At 41.6% G+C, this 21,915-nt stretch overlaps 1 protein-coding gene across 9 annotated transcripts in view; it reads right to left on the bottom strand.

Annotated features, from left to right (window-relative positions):
- Nucleotides 1-21,915, bottom strand: part of CHD7 (chromodomain helicase DNA binding protein 7) — a 191,267-nt gene that overhangs the window by 63,716 nt on the left and 105,636 nt on the right. For all 9 annotated transcript variants that reach the window (XM_063817126.1, XM_063817130.1, XM_016959510.4 and 6 more), the window contains exons 4-6: nucleotides 7,918-8,059; nucleotides 2,510-2,647; nucleotides 1,431-1,496 (exon numbers count right to left, since the gene is read on the bottom strand). In XM_063817126.1, the coding sequence (XP_063673196.1) occupies nucleotides 1,431-1,496; nucleotides 2,510-2,647; nucleotides 7,918-8,059 (346 nt within the window). The remainder of the gene's footprint in view (nucleotides 1-1,430; nucleotides 1,497-2,509; nucleotides 2,648-7,917; nucleotides 8,060-21,915) is intronic.

Genomic DNA, 21,915 nt, shown 5'->3' with positions numbered 1-21,915 from the left:
ACATTCAAAGAGTCACCAAGATGGCCAGTCACTCCATACCCCGTATCCCCTATACTCAACTGGAAAACACCTTGACATACTGCTCTAAATTATTTTCTTATAAACTAGAGATGTATATTCCGATAAAAATTCATACCTTGAATCACACAATAGCAAAACAAACTATTGAAATGAAAGTAAAGAGAAGTTTACTGCTGGTGCAATAACATGTTCAAGGATCACTCAATAGCAGTATTTGAATAGTAATGGTTTCCTATTTGATAAGCCTGGGATCTCACTTTATTATAGGACTCTCAGTGAGTCCTGTAAATCCTCCATTCCTCAACTCTCTTACTGGGAGATACTTTGTATACATTTTACTAAAAATAAACAACTTTAGGCAGGATGGCTCACACCTGTAATCCCAGCAGTTTGGGAGCCCAAGGCAGGAGAAATGTTTGAGCCCAGGAGTTCGCAGCTAGACCATGTCTTTATTATATTTTATTTTTTAAAGTTTGTTTTACATGCTGAAACATGAAGTTGTAGTTCCATCCTTCTTGAAAGCAAATAAAAACAAAAGAACTGTGTGGAATTGATAATGACTGAAGCTGCGACACAGACACCTATGTCTAAAGGAGACTACTTCCTAGAGACACGAAAAACTGCATGTTGTAATGCCTAATGCACCTGCAGGTTTATGTAATTATTCAAACTAAGCAAAGCATTTTCTCAAAGTGGGCTGTAAGAAGGGAGTTAGCTAAAACAGGGAATTTTCATCAGGAAAAGAAAACACGGTATGTCACTGGCATTTTTTGTTAAAGAGCATATGAGTACCTCAGTGACAAAGCTAGCAGGCTAGTGACAGATACTTAGAGCTCACCTTTGCAGATGAACAGAAACTTTGAATAACTCTGAAGTATTAAGTCAAAACTATTTTTTAAAATTACACTGAAAATAGACCTGTATTTCACCTTTGCACTGGCAAGAAAGACATTAATGAATAATTCAATTGTATATGAGAAAATGTTACAAAACACATGAGAAAACACCTACTTGCTAAAATGACAAACAGAATTTCCATCCTAACATGAAAGAGGGGGGAACCTTCCTGAGAGAGATTAGAAGTAAATTCATGTTTTGATTTTTATGAATAATATTTATGAAAAAGGCAGTCTACAACTCTGAAAGTCCCATACATTTATTTGGAGACTTGTGAGTTTCTAGTCCACTCTGAATGGTGTAATAAAGCACTGACTGCTTGATATATTTTAATTTCATCTGGGGTCAAATATCCCAAAGATTCATATTGGGTTAATAAATTAGACAGGATTAGAAATATTACTGGAAGTTTTATTTTACAATATTAGAATTTTAAAAGAAAATTACAAAGCCAACAATCCTGTAAGAGTCACATACATCTCACAGATTTTAATGGCTCCAATGGCACTCACCTGCTTTTTTACTGAACGACTGCTCATAATTTTTTCTACCACTGGGCCTTCTGCATCAACAGATTCCTAAAAAAAAAAAAAAAAAAAAGGCATGTGCATCAATCCAAATAGAAAACATCTCATCCTAAGCTATAAGAGCAAGAAATCATTCCCCTTTGCTACCACCTCCACACCTTTTAAGTCACTGGGTACAAAGTTATCAGTGAGAAACACGATTGAAAGGAAGAAAAATCTCACTCTACTGAAAGGCAAAAAGGAGATCTGTGCTTAATATTACTTCATGATTATATGGTTTAATTACGTGGACCAGCCTAGGTCCCTAAAGCTAGACAGCAATCAGAAATTCTAGCCACCAAGACAAAATAATCTCTGCACGTTAGCAGTCAAAAATGTAACTTTTCTTCATCTACACCCATGGGGTAAATATACTCATCATTCTGCTATAGTAGGCATCTTTTATCTATGGAGGTCACATAAAACATTATGTAACAACTTAACATAGAACAAATTACCAAATAAAACGTGAAGATGCATTTAATATACTTTTCAATAAGAAAAAACCATTATTTTTTTAGAAAAGATCTTTACAATAATCAATCCTACACTACCCATATTTTATACAAACTGTTTTATCCATCATTTACATTGCACAGAGAATAAAGTACACCCTGCTGGGTACTACAAGGCAGTAATTTCATAAAGGGGTTCTCACAGAGCATAACAGCAGGAGACAAGCTTGAGTGGTTTATTAAAGTCCCAGAAGCCACAGCACTGAATTCTCAGAGGTATATTCAGCCTCCTTATATTCTAACTCTGACTCTTCCTCAGCATAGAACATTAATTCTCCAAAATTGTGTCAAATTACATATCACAGTCTTATATAAAAATAAATTGCAGTGAACAGGGCTTTTTAAAAGATATTGCTAAACAACGAATTTCCCATAGCACATTATCCAACATTAGGTGGATGTTCCCCTGCTGAAAGTCCAATGCTTCCATTGCACTTCTCAGATTGCAGCAATGAAATTTCTAGTCCATCTTTAAAATGCATCCATAAATCCCACAGATCTGGTACTAACCTGCTGTTCTGACTGGGAGGTGTTGGAGGGGGAATCCCTCCCAGCAGCATCTGCATCATCTGCCTCCTCATCAGAAATCTTGAACTCCAGGTCTTCAGTGTAGCGCTTTCTCTTCACCTGTCTGCTGGACCGTCTCTTCTAAAACAAAAACCCAAGACAGTGGCCTTGAAATTAATGATTAAAAAGAAAAATGTGGCCGAGCGCAGTGGCTCACGCCTGTAATCCCAGCACTTTGGGAGGCCCAGGCGGGCGGATCACAAGGTCAGGAGATCGAGACCATGCTGGCTAACATGGTGAAACACCGTCTCTACTAAAAATACAAAAAAAATTAGCCGGGCGTGGTGGCGGGCGCCTGTAGTCCCAGCTACTTGGGAGGCTGAGGCAGGAGAATGGCGTGAACCCAGGAGGTGGAGCTTGCAGTGAGCCGAGATTGCGCCACTGCCCTGCAGTCTGGACGACAGAGCAAGACTGCGTCTTAAAAAAAAGAAAAGAAAAATGTTCTTTATAATGGCGCAGAGTGGAAGGATGAATTTTTTTTATTTAATCTTAAGGAAAAGGTGATAATGCTAATCCTATATATGATGTGAAAAGATCACAGTGCTAACAAATACAATAGAAATGGGTGGAAATCTGGAGTCAGACGCCTGGGACAGCTGTAGCCCTGCCACTCCCAGCTACATGTCCTTCAACTGGGAAAATGGAAATAACAACAAATCTGGTTCCTCAGTCAGTCAGTATGTCCATCAAAAGTGGCAGCAATACTGGAGCTGGCTAATGAATCTATAGGGGTTCATTATACTACTCTCTCTACCTTTGTACATTTTAACATTTTTCCCATATAAAAAGTCCAAAAAAAAAAATCAGTGCATTAGAAAATAATCTGTAAATTACAAAGTTCTATACAAATATTGTTATAATACTAACCAAGGTGCCCCAGATATTTCAGGCCATTTTAAATAAAAGGTTTTTGTATTTTAATCTTGATCCTAAAATAAATACTCTGAAAATTTCTGAAGAGATGAAGGGTTAAATGGCAAAATTCATAATGAATGACTATGGACAGTAATTTTACTTTTTAAAATATAATGTTTTTACCATAGTGGTTAAAATTAAAAAGATTGGTAATAGCCAGTATTAGCAGGATTACTGGCAAACTGGGTATTCTCACAATCCTGTGGTCAAAATGCAACCCACACAGTCCTTGCAAGACAATGTGGTCCTATCTATCAAAACTTAAACATGCAGACCTTTGACTCACTACTTTCACTTCCAGGAAGTTTGGGAATATCTGCAAGACAAATTGTAAAGTAAGAAGAAAAACAAGCCACATAACAAGAAGTAGCTTAAGATTCTATTTAAGATAAATAAAAAATGTTGTGTATCTATTTAGATGTGCAGTTCATCGATATATTAACTTCTTAAGACAAAAAGACTGTATATCTTGTTTACTTCTCTATGCCTCAATGAGTATTTGCTAAAAGATGAATGTATATGTACATGGCTTTAAATAAGGAATGTGAAAAGACAGACAACAGATTATTAATAGCTATAAAGATGGGGAGAGAAGCGAATGGAACAGAACAAGAGGTTCTGAACTCTGTTCAGAATAATTCTATATTATTTAACTGTTTTGTCAAAGAATTCATTTTGGAAGCTAATTAAAAATAAGGAGAAATAACCTTTTTATTCATATATGTATGTGAAATCTAAATTTGAAAATGACACATGTAAAGTTTTAAGCTGCTAATGAATTCAAGAATATTACAACCTATGGAATGAGTTTGCAAAGCACATAGAAGAAATAAAAATATTGAGGAAAATTTTGACACAAAATTTTTTCTAAGAATTATGAAATAACACTTTTTAAAGAGTCTCAAGAATGTTAAAGTTGAGACAGTAAGGCAGAGAGAGGCAAAACATTCATTGTGTGCACCTAAGGCAAGACAGGCACTACCATCTCTCAAGTCAGGATGAACACAATCCCAGTACTTTTCCCCAAAGAGTGGGACTGATTGATTTTAATCTTAAGTTTATGTTCTCCCTGCTCTTAAAAAGGGATTTGAGACAGTTCACGATACGAACTCGGTATAATATGACCATCAAATAGATCGTTAGATACTGTTAGCTCCAAGCCACACACAGCTGTGGCCACAGAGGTGCAAAGTACTTTTCTGATGTGAGACCATTCTAGAAAAAGTTTATTAAGAGACTTCCTTGTGGCTCACATGGAGGGAGTAGTGACATGGGCCAGAGGTTCCTCCTGGGACCCTCCTCTACAGGACAAAGCTTTGGCACTGCCCAGATCAATCCCAGGTGGAGGAAACAGAGATTCCAGCAGAGTATTCTGCCATCTGCAGAATACATCCCAGGTGGCAATTTGACCTTGTAAGTCCTAGAGCTAAGTGCTCTTGTTTGAACTTGCCCCGACTCTTATCATGTGACCTTGGACAAGTAATTTTGTGGACCTTGGACTCCTGGTCTGTAGAATGGGGTTAATGACAGTAACTACCTCATATGAATACCATGAAGATCGCATAAGGGAATTCATTCAAAGCTTTTAGAACAGTACATGGTACATAATGTGAGATGTAATTAGTAGGACTAAAGTCATCATTAATCAGCTCCAGCTTTCCAAAGAAAAATGGCCCAGTTACCTTGTACAGCTTCCCTTTTCTTTCCAAAGCTGACCTACTTACTCCTGCTCTCATGCCCACTTTACCATTCCTCACTTCTGGACCACCAATTTCTTCAAGATATAAAAGGCCATTATCAAGAACAATTTTAATATTGCAAAATTTAGCATAACATGTTGTATTTCATTTGATATGTCAATTTAACTCAATTTAAATGGATTCATTTATATTTCCATCTTTATACCATTCCAGTAAGAAGCAATGTGCTCCTAGTGATCTACCTGCCATGTTTCATCAGGCATCAGGTTTCCCTGCTTAAGACCCCACTGTCACAGTGTTGTGCCATATAAGTAACTGGATAGGGTCTAAGACAAATCCACTTTATGCTAAATCCCACCCTGATGTTAAAGAAGGGTTCCATCCAGTACAATAAGACAGGGTGCTTTCTTCTTTTTAAATAGAAATTTATGAGTTGGTAAGTATAACTTTTAAAATGTAAGTTCCTCCTGATATCAACTTTGTGATATAAATCTGTGCAATAGTGATGGGGTTAGTTAGCAGTGGATACGAGGTCACTTCCTATGTAAAAACACCCCAAAATACAATTATAACTCAATTTGATAAAAATTTTTAACGTTACGTGGCTTCTCTAGTTTTAAAATAATAATTGATCTTACATTTATTTTGAGTATCAAGGTTCCTTTTACAATTCCCCAATGTAAAATTAAATTATTTAATACATAACATGTTTCTATTGTGATCTGGTAAACTATTATTATCTGAAAGATTTTTGTGAGTCAAAATGAAATGTTAAGAACTGCCTTTAAACCATAATTCAAAACTTTTGAATTGACACTAAAATAATATATCAACTTTTTAAACTTGGATTGCTTTAGAAAAGATACTTAAAACAGGTATAACAAATAGAACATTTAAATGTTTCCATGATCTCACTGTTGCAGTACCTTGTGACACAATTTTGAGTTAGTTAAAATTATATGACATGTACCTTAGTAAATCAATCACAAAACTCAAGAATTTTAATGCTAAGCCCTTCATGCATGTGTTACAGGAAGAAACATAATAAACAACCAGTCAGCATCACTTCCTGTGTCAGACATACCAAGAAAACACAGCTTTCAAAGTCAGATCTTGTGTGGTTGCTTATATTAGCTATTGAACACGTAACAGGCCCTAGCCAATTAGAAAGGATACATCAATGTTCACTTGAATTGATTAGCAGTTTTCTAGTTTGAAATGCAGCAGGAAAAAAAAAAAACCCTAAAGCTAGTATTTCATAAGGTCCATCTGAGTCTGAATTTAAATATAAACAGACTTTTAAAAAAACAATAGCAGTATTTGTGAAATAACAACATAACAGAATTTCCTCTACTGATGTAAACAAATTCTTAATGTTGTCCAAATACTATTGACATAAAGGTCCTACTTTAAGCAAACATAAATCAGGAGAAAATACCCTTACGGATAAAAATAAAACTCAAAATCATTAAAACACTTGATTCAGTAAGACCAGATCTCAGTAAAAAAAACAAAAATCATTAAAACGCTTTAGTTGTAAAACAGCCTACGCAATTAAAAAATGATATCTACTTACCTTCCCAATATCTTTCCATTGATGTATAAAATAAAATTACATAATAACCCACACTGCCAAAGGTATCACTGTTAGTTACACAACCAAACCGAACTAAACCAAAACATATTCATTCACTTCATCTCTCTCTCCCTCCCTTTCAGGTCTAGCTTAAGGCTATTCTGTGAAGTTACAGGTATCAGGGAGTTCTACTCTAACAAACAAAAAGCCAAAGCCAAAAATATCTGAAATTCTTTGGAACAGAGCTGCACACTACAAATATTTTGTTTCTGACTGGTGGGGGTACAGGTGCAAAGTCCTGAGAGTGTACTAAATAAGAAAAAGTCCAGTAAGCTTCTAGAGGCTGGCTTCCTACTCCAGGACAACTCTTCAGTAACTGCTCCTTGACAACTTAGATGTCATTCACATAAGTTACATTCCCAGCCATCCCAGTGGACCACACTGGCATGCTTCCAGGGAACCTAACAAGGAAATAATTTTTAACTGTCACTTGTAAGGGTCCTTCTCAGTCCAATCAGTGAAGGCAGTATGCTTTACACACAAGAACCTACATTCCTCACGTTTACTTCAGGGTTAGCATTTCAACTCATTCCTATAAAACTCTCCTAAAGTCGGGAGAATATTCTGCAGAGTTGCCATTTGGAAAGTCACTGGCTTGTTCATAGAAACTTTAGTATTACATGAATTAGATTACATGACTATATCTCAACTTTGAGTGCCAGATGTCAGAAACTTTAGACAGGCTACTACAAATTATATCTTGATTTTTAATTCTGCAAAATTCAAAAAAGTGACAATCAACCAAACTTTAGAGAAATTTAAAAATGTGAATGAAGCTTTATATGAGCCAGTATATTAACAATATGTTAATAACATAAACAGCAAAATATACATTTACAGAAATAAATGAAGAATCTTGGCCTTATTAATTATAGAGTCAAAGATAGCAAAACCAAGCCACTCTTGTCAGGAGTATAATTTCTTGTTCCACGCTCGCTCCCCCTCCCTACATCGCTATGGAGATAATGTTCCAGACTACAATAAAGACATCTCAAGAGCATCTCTATAACAAGATAGGGGAGGGTCTTGTGTACTTCATACATGGCTAAAGTTACCCATGATAAATAACCAAGACTCGGGAATCACAATAATTGTATTACCTGAACACCTGGGTCCTCATCTTCTTCAGGAGGAGGAGATGGTGGGGGTGTTTTGTCTAAGTCTGAATTTTCAGAACCTTCTGTTTTTCCCTTGTTGACCTTTTTCTTCAAAGCACTTGCTTCTGAGTCAGGTTTCTTATTACTAGAATTCAAAGTGGATCGCTTAGTGTTCACTTTTAATGTGTTTCTGCATGTCTCTTATATTTCCCACATTAATATCCCAAAAGTATCAATGACAACTGATAAATCCACACATATTGGCTATTTACAGTTAAATGCAACTCCCAATTAAGTTTTCCTGGCAAAACTCCATATTAATGACTTTTAGCAAATATATGACCTAATTAAAAATAAACTGCATGCAAAAACTAACACCACACATAGTACATTTGTGCAAAATGCCTGCCAGTATATCAAGCCATAGTAAAAAATCAGATTAAGAAGTAGTTTTGCTATCGAATTTTTAAGGTACAGAACACTTTTTTTTAATTGTCATGAAAAACGATATCATGATCTTCTCTTTGTGCCTTTTGTGGATAGTTTTACATACTTATTTAAGTATTCTTTTGACCAGTACTAGAAGGTATCCTCTTTTATACCATCCAGTTACATTTTTGTTCAACTTATAATCTTTTAGAATGTAATAAATATACATAGCAATTTCCTGTTGTACATAATTTTAGTTGGTACTGTGTTCTTAATTAAATATAAGCTTTATTTTGGTGCTACATGTTTTTTGAGATAATCACAATTAGCCCTTTTTTTGAAAGACAGTTCTCTGAAATATAAAAATACAGTAAAGCAACCCTAATAAAGTGCATGTTTCATAGTATGTTGCTGACAAATGTTATTAGAATTTGAATATAAGACAAAAGACAAAACTTCAAGAAAAAAAATGTTTTACGTTTGCCATTACCTCTAGAACCTTTACCTGACTTTATGTACATTTAGCGCTACCTTCCATTTCTATTTCCAAATCAGCTCCAGTTTTTTTTTTATTTTTTGAGACACAGTTTCACTCTTGTTGCCCAGGCTAGAATGCAACGGCGTGATCTTGGCTCACTGCAACCTCCGCCTCCCGGGTCCAAGTGATTCTCCTGCCTCAGCCTCTCAAGTGGCTGGGATTACAGGGATGCACCACCATGCCCAGCTAATTTTGTATTTTTAGTAGCGACGGGCTTTCACCATGTTGGTCATGCTGGTCTTGAACTCCTGACCTCAGGTGATCCACCTGCCTCGGCCTCCCAAAGTGCTGAGATTTCAGGCATTGAGTCACTGTGCCCGGCCATCAGCTGCAAATTTTCTAACACCAATTACTATTTGTTATCCAACACTGAAAATAATCCAACCTCAGTAATGATTTTTTAAAAAATATTTCTAGGGAGCCTCAAATTCCAATAAATTGTGAAAAACAAAAGCTGTATTTCAAAAACCTTCAAAAATTTTATTTATTGAAGTTTGTAAGTTCTCAGGAAAATGTGCTGACAGAATGCATTAAACAGCATGTTTTTACCCTCAGCTACTACAAAAGGAAGAAGCCAAGATATCTATAGGCTTTTAGAATAAAGCATATGTCATGTAAAATATTTCAAAAGTATTGTTAATAAACTACCCATCACACACCTAAAATGTATTTTTTCAACTAAATAAAATATTTGATCATCTTAAACTAGTTATTCTTAATACTCAGAGTTTTATTTTGTTAACATTTTAGCATAGTAAATAGCTACATAAGAAAACAATTCAAGATTATAGCAAATGGCAGTTAGGTTTAAAAAGTTATTTTTATTTAAAAGAAAAGAAAAAGGCCGTGCTCTAAAAACTGTCTCCGAAAGATCCACAGAAAGCATAATATTTTTAAAATTAAAAAAAAAAAATCCATACAACCGTTCCTCATCCAACTGTCCTAGTGTTTACGCTACACATGGACAGAAGTCTCCCCTACTATGAGGTTCCATTTCCAGCATTTATTTCCGCTCTAACTGCCACAAATTATACAATACTACAGCTGAACACTGGGCCCCTTTCCTTTCATCTGCACGCCAAGAGCAATCAGATTACCCTGGTAACCAGCGGTCACATGACCAGCACCTGCTCTTTTGGCTGGATGCCACTGACTAAAGCCATCTGCTTCCCTCAATCAGCTTTCAAACATTCTCAACACCTGCGCTGCAGTGTTTTGTGGTTTCTTTTATCAAATCAGTGCAAAACTGCTTCCAAAACTTTACATATTTCTCAAATTTGTTTAAATCAGAGGTAGGCCTGTCAAAGAGTTGAACCACTGCCAGGTAAAGTGAGTTGGCAGCTCGCGCTTTTCACAGTGACCTCTCTATACCAGAGCGATGTACACGGTTTAATTTAGAGGGCTGCCGGGCCCTGCATGCGTGGTCCTATAGGAGTAAAAGGCTTACTATCTGGAAACCGACCAGAGCCCAGGTTTGAGGAAACATCAATTTGCTGAAGGAGAGAAGTGCTAATGATTTTCCATCTGCCCTTCCCAAGAATGAACTGTATGGAACCTCCAAGACAGCTGAAAGTCAGACAGTCCCTCTCCAAATGTTTAGACAAAAAGCCTGTAGATAAGGGAAGCGCTTATCCCAGATCTGAGTATGGAAAGATTTCTAAACTCATTAGACCTTGCACTATTCGTGTTGTTAATGGACAGCTAAGCATTTCCATCCATCAATAGACAAATCAAAGAACACCCTAGGAAGTCAAAAAAAAAGGCAACAAAATCTTCAGTGTCCACCCTACAACATTTCCATCAAGGACAAAATTAAGTTATGTAAATTAAATTGCCTTTGCTACTATTCTGCAATAAGCTAATTGAGATTTTTCAACTAAGTGTTGTATTAAAACTGCTTTGCCCAAAAATATCCAAGTCAAGATTTTTCTTTTAACAAACAAAGGTAATCTAGAATGGTGGATATGAGCACTGATTTGAGTCAAGACAAACCTTAGTTCCAGTTCGAACTGTCATTTATAGGCTGGGACCATGGATAAGTTACTTAATTTGTCTGAGCCTCAGTTTCCTCATCTGTAAAATACGGTTAATATTTATACAGTCTTCCAAGATTTATTATGAGGTTTAAATGAGAAAATGGCACAGATAGTTAACATCCACACCCATGTGAAAAACAAGCAGCTGAGTCTGGAAAGTATTCTCTGGTCATGGCTCAGACCCATTTGGGCCGATTCAACTGCAGAGACTTACAGACAGGACCCCACCTTCACTGAGGATGACTTCATCCAAGCAACATACATAGAAGGAAGAGCCTTCATCGACATTCCTAAGCACTAGCTAAAATAATAAGCAAGCAAACAGATCCACAGTGCACTCCTCCCCATGCCCATGACCACTGCTTTAGTTCAGACACATATCATTTCCCGCCCAGGCTATTAATCACAACAGCTCCCCACTGCCTCATCACCCTCACACCCCACGTGCAGGGCTATACAACATCAGACCGGTGGAGAAAGGACATAGAGTCCACATGCATAGTTATCATTTATATCTGTAAGGGTCAAAACTAGTCTTTTATAATGTCAAACTCAAAACACAGACATATATTCCTCTTCCAAATTACAACAGAAGCTGGAATGTATGAAAAGGGCCACTGTTCTAGGTCGGGGGGATGAGAATGTCTTTAAGAAGTAACATTCCTTAAACCAACATTGCAATATTGAAGATAAGGCCACTGAGCTGCTTGACGCAGATACAGAACCACAAGACTCCTCTAACAGCTGCAGTGATGGCTACTCATGGGCCTAGCTCAAGCCGACAGCCACATGGCAGCCTGTGAGTTGGAAGAATAACTAGGCCATGTGCAGGGAACACCTGTAAATTCCAGCCCTGAATGGCACCAGCACTGAAGAAATCATGTCTGCCCTCATTCCTCTCCTAAACCTGCTCTGTCTCCTGTATTTCCCACCTCAGCATCATGGTAATGCCACCAAAACATCACCTGAAAACTCATCTCAAGTCACCAGAGTAACCAGCTGGAATGCAAATCTGACTGGGGCATTCCTCTGTTCCAAACCTCTACATATAATGTCTGAGATTCTCCATATGGGTGTACCAGAACCTTTGCCTCTTATGCTTCCAGGCATACAGAACTATTCCCCAAAACACACATGTATCTCTTCTACTTACACTTTTATCCCAACCTACTCGTCTGCAAGACCCTGCGCGGACACCACTCATTCCAAGAAGCATTTTCTAATCACCATGGTCTAGATCAGACATGATCTCCTCACTCCACCCACATGTCACATGATGTACCCCATACAAGCGATATATAAAATACACAAAAGTTGGTGGTAACATTACTGCAATGTATTAAAATCAAAGCACTATATGTGTGTCTTTCTCCAACTATCATGTAAGCTCAAGCAGAGAAGAAACTGTGTCTTATTATGTTTACATTTCTAGAGCCTACTCTGGTAGGTTACTTATAATTGTTAACTGGTCTAGTTACAACAGTACAAGTAATAGCAATAACAACAGGGGAAACATACATAGCCCTGGGTATGTACCAGGCACTACTCTAAATATTTTTCTCATTAACTCATATAAGAAACCCCCACATAGCGTCAACCTTGATGAAACGCCTATAAAGCTCAGTAAAATCGGGCTAAAGTTCAAAAAAATAGAGTGAAACCTAGCATTTTTTAAAAAACTAGGTTTTTGAGAGCTCCCTCTCCCCTCTCCCCTCTCCCCTCTCCCCTCCCCCCTCTCCCCTCCCCCCTCTCCCCTCTCCCCTCTCCCCTCTTTCCACGGTCTCCCTCTGATGCCGAGCCGAAGCTGGACGGTACTGCTGCCATCTCAGCTCACTGCAACCTCCCTGCCCGATTCTCCTGCCTCAGCCTGCCGAGTGCCTGCGATTGCAGGCGCGCGCCGCCACGCCTGACTGGTTTTCGTATTTTTTTGGTGGAGACGGGGTTTCGCTGTGTTGGCCGGGCTGGTCTCCAGCTCCTAACCATGAGTGATCCGCCAGCCTCGGCCTCCCGAGGCGCCGGGATTGCAGACGGAGTCTCGTTCACTCAGTGCTCAATGGCGCCCAGGCTGGAGTGCAGTGGCGTGATCTCGGCTCGCTACAACCACCTCCCAGCCGCCTGCCTTGGCCTCCCTAAGTGCCGAGATTGCAGCCTCTGCCTGGCAGCCACCCCGTGTGGGAAGTGAGGAGCGTCTCCGCCTGACCGCCCATCGTCTGGGATGTGAGGAGCCCCTCTGCCTGGCTGCCCAGTCTGGAAAGTGAGGAGCGTCTCTGCCCGGCCGCCATCCCATCTAGGAAGTGAGGAGTGCCTCTTCCCGGCCGCCATCACATCTGGGAAGTGAGGAGCGTCTCTGCCCGGCCGCCCATCGTCTGAGATGTGGGGAGCACCTCTGCCCTGCCGCCCCGTCCGGGATGTGAGGAGCGTCTCTGCCTGGCCGCCCTGTCTGAGAAGTGAGGAGACCCTCTGCCTGGCAACCGCCCCGTCTGAGAAGTGAGGAGCCCCTCCACCCGACAGCCACCCCGTCTGAGAAGTGAGGAGCGTCCTCCCTCCTCGTCCAGGAGGGAGGTGGGGGGGTCAGCCCCCCGCCCGGCCAGCCGCCCCGTCCGGGAGGTGAGGGGCGCCTCTGCCCGGCTGCCCCTACCAGGAAGTGAGGAGCCCCTCTGCCCGGCCAGCCGCCTCGTCCGGGAAGGAGGTGGGGGGGTCAGCCCCCCGCCTGGCCAGCCGCCCCGTCCGGGAGGCGAGGGGTGCCTCTGCCCGGCCGCCCCTACCGGGAAGTGAGGAGCCCCTCTGCCCGGCCAGCCGCCCCGTCCGGGAGGGAGGTGGGGGGGTCAGCCCCCCGCCCGGCCAGTCGCCCCGTCCGGGAGGGAGGTGGGGGGGTCAGCCCCCCACCCGGCCAGCCGCCCCGTCCGGGAGGGAGGTGGGGGGATCAGCCCCCCGCCTGGCCAGCCGCCCCGTCCGGGAGGGAGGTGGGGGGATCAGCCCCCCGCCCGGCCAGCCGCCCTGTCCAGGAGGTGAGGGGCGCCTCTGCCCGGCCGCCCCTACTGGGAAGTGAGGAGCCCCTCTGCCCGGCCAGCCGCTCTGTCTGGGAGGGAGGTGGGGGGGTCAGCCCCCCACCCGGCCAGCCGCCCCGTTCGGGAGGGAGGTGGGGGGGTCAGCCCCCCGCCCGTCCAGCCGCCCCGTCCGGGAGGGAGGTGGGGGGGTCAGCCCCCCACCCGGCCAGCCGCCCCGTCCGGGAGGGAGGTGGGGGGGTCAGCCCCCCACCCGGCCAGCTGCCCTGTCCGGGAGGTGAGGGGTGCCTCTGCCCGGCCGCCCCTACCGGGAAGTGAGGAGCCCCTCTGCCCGGCCAGCCGCCCCGTCCAGGAGGGAGGTGGGGGGGTCAGCCCCCCACCGGGCCAGCCGCCCCGTCGGGGAAGTGAGGGGCGCCTCTGCCCGGCTGCCCCTACTGGGAAGTGAGGAGCCCCTCTGCCCGGCCAGCCGCCCTGTCTGGGAGGGAGGTGGGGTGTCAGCCCCCCGCCCGGCCAGCCGCCCCGTCCGGGAGGGAGGTGGGGGGGGTCAGCCCCCCGCCCGGCCAGCCGCCCCGTCCGGGAGGTGAGGGGCGCTTCTGCCCGGCCGCCCCTACTGGGAAGTGAGGAGCTCCTCTGCCCGGCCACCACCCCATCTGGGAGGTGTACTCAACAGCTCATTGAGAACGGGCCATGAAGACAATGGCGGTTTTGTGGAATAGAAAGGGGGGAAAGGTGGGGAAAAGATTGAGAAATCGGATGGTTGCCGTGTCTGTGTAGAAAGAGGTAGACATGGGAGACTTTTCATTTTGTTCTGTACTAAGAAAAATTCTTCTGCCTTGGGATCCCGTTGATCTGTGACCTTACCCCCAACCCTGTGCTCTTTGAAACATGTGCTGTATCCACTCAGGGTTGAATGGATTAAGGGCGGTACAAGATGTGCTTTGTTAAACAGATGCTTGAAGGCAGCATGTTCGTTAAGAGTCATCACCACTCCCTAATCTCAAGTACCCAGGGACACAAACACTGCGGAAGGCCGCAGGGTCCTCTGCCTAGGAAAACCAGAGAACTTTGTTCACTTGTTTATCTGCTGACCTTCCCTCCACTATTGTCCTGTGACCCTGCCAAATCCCCCTCTGCGAGAAACACCCAAGAATGATCAATAAAAAAGAAAAAAATAAAAAAAATAAAATAAATAAATAAATAATTAAAAAACCAACAGAAAAGAATACCATCTACATACCTTGCCTCCATACTCACAAACTTCTTTTGTGACCATTATCTCACATCATTACTGATAATGACCAAAAAGCAGGCCATCCCTCCTGAGGCTAGAGAAGCTAGAGAGACACGGAGCCATCCACTCACGAGGCTGGAGAGATGTGGAGTCATCCACTCACGAGGCTAGAGAGATGGGGAGCCAACCTCTCCGGAGGCCAGAGAGATGCAGAGCCACCCACTCGTGAGGCTAGAGAGACTCGGAGCCATCTATTCATGAGGCTAGAGAGACATGGAACCATTCACTCACGAGGCTAGAGAGACGTAGAGCCATCCACTTGTGAGGCTAAAGAGACACGGAGCCAACCACTCATGAGGCTAGAGACTGAGAGACAGAGCCATCCACTCATGAAGCAAGACAATGAGATACAGAGCCATCTGCTCCTCATTTTAGACAAGTCCTTGTAATCAGATGGAGAACATTTTCTGAGGATGCTGCTGGAGGTCTGAAGGGCCACTGCTCCTCCTCCAGCCTTACTTACATTTCACATTTCATGATGAGAATTGGGTTACACTGGTGGGTAGCTGGATGTGCTCAGGGTCCATAGCTAAGTGACCAAGGTCTTAAGTTCTGCAATCACCCCCAATGGCACCAAAGCATACACCAACTTAATGCAAACTCTTAGAAGCAGGCATTTGAAGAACACAAACTTTATATTCAGAGAGCAGTATATGTCACATGGAGAGATAGTCTAGGCAATCTACCTTTATGCAAGGAGTCATGTTCAGCTTACAACTGTAAGTTCGTAAGGACGGCCTAGTGCTATTACCTGAAATGGGGTTGGATGGATTCAGTATAGATAACCAATTCCTTCTGTTGGCTTTCTAAACAAAGCTTGATACAAACGGCCATAATTTACTGGAAAGCCAGGTAGCTGCCCTGATTTATTACAAAAGAGAACACAGTTAAACATTGATTAGTGTCGGCCTAATAGATCTAAGTCCTGAACAGAAAGAAAACTTGAAAAAGAACCACATTGTGGACCCAAATGTGATGGGAATATGGTCAGCTAATGAGAATGTCTGGACAATGGGAAGGAGTTCTTAATCAAACAGTCTCTTCAGATGGGATAAGTTAGTGAAGTTTCTCACCATATTGGGAAAAATTAACCTGGAGACTTAGGTCATGAGAATTAATCAGGTTTGTTTTCAGAGACTCAAGCTTCTCCAAAATGTTACATTATAATCTTTTAAAGACTGAAAGGTATTAAAGCATATTCTTACACTTTATATCCTGAAAAGACTTTTGAATAAAGAAATGAACCTAATGGATAAGAAGTAAAAGAGATGTTTTGTGGCATGGGATGCCACACAGAATGTGATGCAGGGTGTTTGTGGCAAAATACAACTCTAAAATGATCTGAGCTGCCACACTAAAATACACAGCTAGATGGTAGAGGCCAAGGGCTCAATACTGGCAGAGGAGAGTGTCTAGCCTCTCAACTTAAGAGCAGAGCATTTCCTTTAAGCCCTGTCTACTATTTGGTTAAGTTTTTTAGACAATGAAAAAGAAAATTAGAAGACAAAAAGGCAAACTAAAAAAGATAAAGTATGAAGTTCTAAAAAGCCAATTAAAGCAGCATAAAATCTGGTACATCATAGAGTAAAATCAACCCCACAAAATAAAAATTTTAAAGAAAGTTCTAAGACTAAAATTTAACAGCTAAACTAGAATGTAATAAAATGCGGACAACAGAATAAACTAATGAGGAAGGGGACAAATCAAACTCTGAATGGCAGATAATAAACCCAGAGGTCAACAACTTCACACCAAGATATCCAGTACCCTTTTGGCGAAGGCCCCACTAGTGCTCAGTGCGCTGCCCAGATGTCTGCAATCCTGCACCCAGCAGCCTCAGGCACCCTTGGTTCTCAGGCGTCTGGCCTGGCACCCACATGCTTCACTCCAAGCAGGTGCCTCGCCACCCTCAACTCCTAAGCCCCAGCCACAAATTCTTTACCCTACTCTTTTAGTTGAAAAAGAAAGAGGAGAGCTGTTAGCAGGAAAGGAAGAGGGAAGAATTCTGTTTTACTGATGGACAATAAATGTTCAAGTTCAATGAAGAATTATTAATAAATGTTTTAATTTCTTCAAAATTAGTCACCAGCTGGGTACATTGGCTCAGGCCTGTAAACCCAGCACTTTGGGAAGCCAAGGCAGGTGGACCGCTTGAGGCCAGGAGTTCGAGACCAGCCTGGGTAACACGACAAAACCTCATCTCTATAAAAAATACAAAAAAGTCTCTGTAGGTCTGGATCTGAAAAAATCAAAAAATAAAAATAAAAAAAAGAGAGACTGAGGTGGGAGGAGGGAGGACTGCTTGAGCCCAGGAGGCTGAGGCTGCAGTGAGCTGAGACTGTGTTACTGCACTTTGGCCTACACGACAGAGCAAGACCCTGTCTCAAAAAAAAAAGTCACCTGGGGCTGGGCTGCAGTGACTCACACCTGTAATCCCAGCACTTTGCGAGACCAAGGTAGGCGGATCACTTGAGGATAGGCGTTTGAGACCAACCTGGCCAACATGGTGAAACCCCAACTCTACTAAAAACACAAAAATTAACAGGGCGTGGTGGTGCATGCCTGTAGACCCAAGCTACTAGGGAGGCTGAGGCAGTAGAATCGCTTGAACCTGAGGTTGCAGTGAGCAGAGATCGTGCCACTGCCCTCCAGCCTGGGCAACAGAGCGAGTCTGTCTCAAAAAAAAAAAAGAAAAAAAGAAAGAAAAGAAAGAAAATCTACAAGTTACCGAGTTTTATGGATTAAATTCAGATCTGCCAGAAGTAACATGGAAAAGAAGTCTAGTTAGCTAATGTGTTATCTGATCACAGAAGCTTAACACAGACATTAACACTTTGGCTATGTGGCATCACCTGGCATTATAATGGAAGCCTAACTCCCACAAAATTACATTGTTCCTATAGAAGTCAGGGCTACAAATAAAAATTAGTATTCTAATGGAAGTTTAAGGGTGTTGTCTTACTTTTAAAAAGTGCCTTTTTTCTTGATTCACACTCTCCACTTCCTAGATATAACATAAAGAATTAAACCAATTAGACACTACAAAACTATATAAAAAATAGGCCTTTCAATGGCCTTTTATCATAGTGTATCTTTCCAAGTGCCAAACTATAGGGCACACATTTGACTCCCTGTGCCACATTTTAAGATGCCGCTCTTATTCATGCACAGCAATCCTATGAAGTAGGAAGGGGGACTCTGGCAGTCAGAACCCCCTCCCTAGATTCATCATTACGGTCTCTAATCTGCCAGGGAGGCTAACACAACAAATGAGCCATGCTGCCCACCCACATTTCAATCAGGTGCCTCAGGTGAGATGAGACTTTGGCAGATTAAATAAATGGTAAAAACAACAAAGAAGAAAATATCACCATCCACCCCAACAGGAGAAACCAAACTCCCACAAAATTATATTATTCCTACAGAAGTCAGGGCTACATATAAAATTAGTATTCTATGGAAGTTTAAGGGTGTTGTCTAACTTAAAGAAAAAAAAAGAAGTGTCTTTTTTCTTGATTTGCACTCTCCATTTCCTATTTAACGTCTGAATGCTAAGTCACATAGACTTCTACATAAAGGTGGCTGAAGTGAGGGCTGGCATTTCAGATGACTGATGCTCTGCACAGTGGCTTTGCACAAGCACCTGAAGACTGCCTTCGTCCACGCAGAAGACAACTAACATAAAGATCTTTACATATCAGGTGCAAACTGCATTTGTGCAGAATTTCATTTTTCAACAGCACTTCATTTTCACATATATAGACTTATTTAAATAAAAGATAAAATCAGCCTATGATTCCTTCTGCTCTTTACCTGCCAGCCCTAACATCATAACCACATCTACTGTATGGCAACATACGCTCCATCTGAAAATTCCACTTAGGACTTTCAAGGAATGTGTCTCCAGAAAAATCTCCCTTTAACATCCCACTGCGGCTCACGGCCTCCTCACACCTGAACTTCCATTTGATAGGTGCAGTGGAAGTTGAAAGTGGGATCTACACCACCTTCTCCCATATAAACCAAAGTGGGAACAAGGCCACTGCTTTGGAGTCCACTGCAGTTCACTGGATGGGCAGAAACAAATTTCCAGTAGGCCCAGTGTAGCCCACCCTGCATCTGGCACAGACCATGAGTTGGCAAACTTGCTTTCAAGGTCAGTATTATTAGGCAATCTCTTCCCTTGATGGATATGAACTGAACCACACACGTCAAAGACACCGGGGTCTGTACTAAAAGCGGCTGATGACTCTCTCACCCTGCTTACTCAGCCAGTTTAAGATGAAATTAAATAGAGGAAGAGCCACAATGGGGCCACTGATGCTGGCTGGCAAAAGGAAGGCCTTGAGGTGGTTACCCTAAAGGAAAGAAGGATTCGGGATTTAAAAGATGCTATGGTCCTTTTGTTGAAGAAAAGACAGCCTTTGAGGCAGCAGGAAAGGGAGCACAAGCTTGGATTTAATGAACCAGAGACTGGGTAGGACAGGTCGGGAGACAGAGCCACACTATGTTCATGGGCACCAACACTGAAAGGGCTCAAAGATTCATTTATCATCACACACATAAGAAATCTCTACCCTCTTCCACAGGCACAGGGTGCAAAACATTTAGTTCTGTCTTTTCAAATGTCCAATGTCTTCCACCAAGAGTAAATCATAGCATGTGAGTAAAATAAAGAATAATAAAATCATCAGGACAGCTACAAAAAAAAAAAAAATCAAAGGAAGGCTGAGGGTTTAATTTATTTTATTACCCATGTACCTGACAGGAAGATATCTGACTATTTAGGTTTTTGTACTTACTACCAAAACTAGCATAATGGGTTACTTTTGTGCCTAATCTCTATTAAGAAATTTTACATATACAAGAGTACACCATAAAATATGTATTTGTTTATAAAAATACACCACCATTGGACTTGGTGGCTGAGTAAAAGTATTTCTCAGGTAAACGTTGCTACTCTGTAAGCTCATAACTGAGAAAACAATGTTTGAAAAGCTGAGTTCCTCAGAGAAAGCTGCTACACAAATACTACTACTATAAATGATAATGATAGTATGATTTGCAAAAAGCACCCTCACATGTTTCTGGTACTATATATGTTTTTTTTAAATAAGAGTAGCATGTAAAAATAAAACTTCACTCTTAATTGAAAAATAACATTTTAGTTTTCTACTAAGTTTAATACTAGGGACAGAGTATAGAGCAAGGAACGAAAGGCATTCCTAGAAACTGCATTAGCAGCAAGTCTGTGTTGTTCTATTTAACTTAAGCTTCAGTAGTCAAGTCACAATCTTTGGCCAAGTTCCCTTCTTTCTGTACATTCAAAGAATCTTTATATAGCTAAATGGACCATTAAATCCTTCAAGAGTCATTCAAAGGAAGCACTTCCTCCAAATTCTTTCTCATCTCACAAGGCACATGCACGCACAACAGAAAATGCATTGAAAAGGATGCAAATCCTCATATTCCAGCTCCATGAATCCTTCCACATGCAAAACGGTATCCTCTCCAACCCACAAATGTTTTCGCTGTTATTTTCAATATTAGCAACGAATATTTGAAAGCTGTAAGGACAACTGGGGAGAACACTAGAAAAATCGATAGAAAAAATAGATACTTAACATAAAACGGGAAAGGGAAAAAAGATACAGCCTGATTAGAGAATAGGAATGTGGCCCGTTTTTCTCATCAAGGTTTTACATGTCTTTTTCTGTGATGCTGAACATCTTTTCCTGCTTCACCACCACTCTATGTAACAGTTTCTGGGCAGATTCTTTTAGGTCCTCCTGCAGAGGAAAGACATGTATGATCATATTTTAGTTGTCAAAAAGGCCAGTTCTCTGGGAATGGTCACAAATTCAAGCTTCTGCCATTTTACAGAACAAGATGGGGTGCCAGGCAGTGAGAAGACACACAGGAAAATCAGCCCCTGACAACGGCCAGCCTTCACATGTCCTTTACCATGGTGAGTGTAAGTGATGCAGACCAAGCTCTCTCCCTGACAGTGACACAGCACAGAGAAAGCTAGAGCACCCTCGGGCCGATTCCTTTACCTCCAGCTCAAAGAACAGCACACTTGTTTGTACAACACAGCAATGATATGGCATACAGGGCTGCGGAGTAAAGATGTCAGCAGTTCTGTGCTAAATTTTTCATTTCAGTTCTGCTTATTCCCTCTATTTTAGCTCTCTGTAGGAAAATTATTTTCTGTATAAACAAATTCATCAAGTTAACTTATTCAAGGATGGAAATAACTGGTATCACATAACATTTTGCAAAACAAAATTGCCACTGTTGTATTCCAGTGCTTAAAAGCAAACTGCTACGGCAATTCAAACCCAGTACTAACATAACCCAAACCCCCTATTACCTTCATCACTGCATATTCAATTTACATAATTATTCTACTATGCTATTCAGAATTTACATGTAGTTGTATGCACTCTAGTTATCCTTGCTCCAGGGATGCTGTTTCCTTTCTACACTTAGTAGAACAACGAGACCACAATGCGACATACTCAATTTATCAGATCAAGAGAAACAATGAGGTTCAACAAAATAATGGTCTGGTTTGTTAATTTACTTAAAACCTCAATTCAACTACCGTATGCTTGGACAGCCATCCCTGTTTGACTGTCAACAACAGGGAAGTTCAGGAATGTCCTTACAACCCTTCATTGTAAATCAGAGTGGCCCTAT

The sequence above is a fragment of the Pan troglodytes genome, chromosome 7, assembly GCF_028858775.2.
Source record: "Pan troglodytes isolate AG18354 chromosome 7, NHGRI_mPanTro3-v2.0_pri, whole genome shotgun sequence".
Lineage (NCBI taxonomy): Eukaryota > Metazoa > Chordata > Mammalia > Primates > Hominidae > Pan > Pan troglodytes.
The sequence above is the reverse complement of the archived record's forward strand: the minus strand, read 5'-3'. Positions and strand labels throughout refer to the sequence as shown.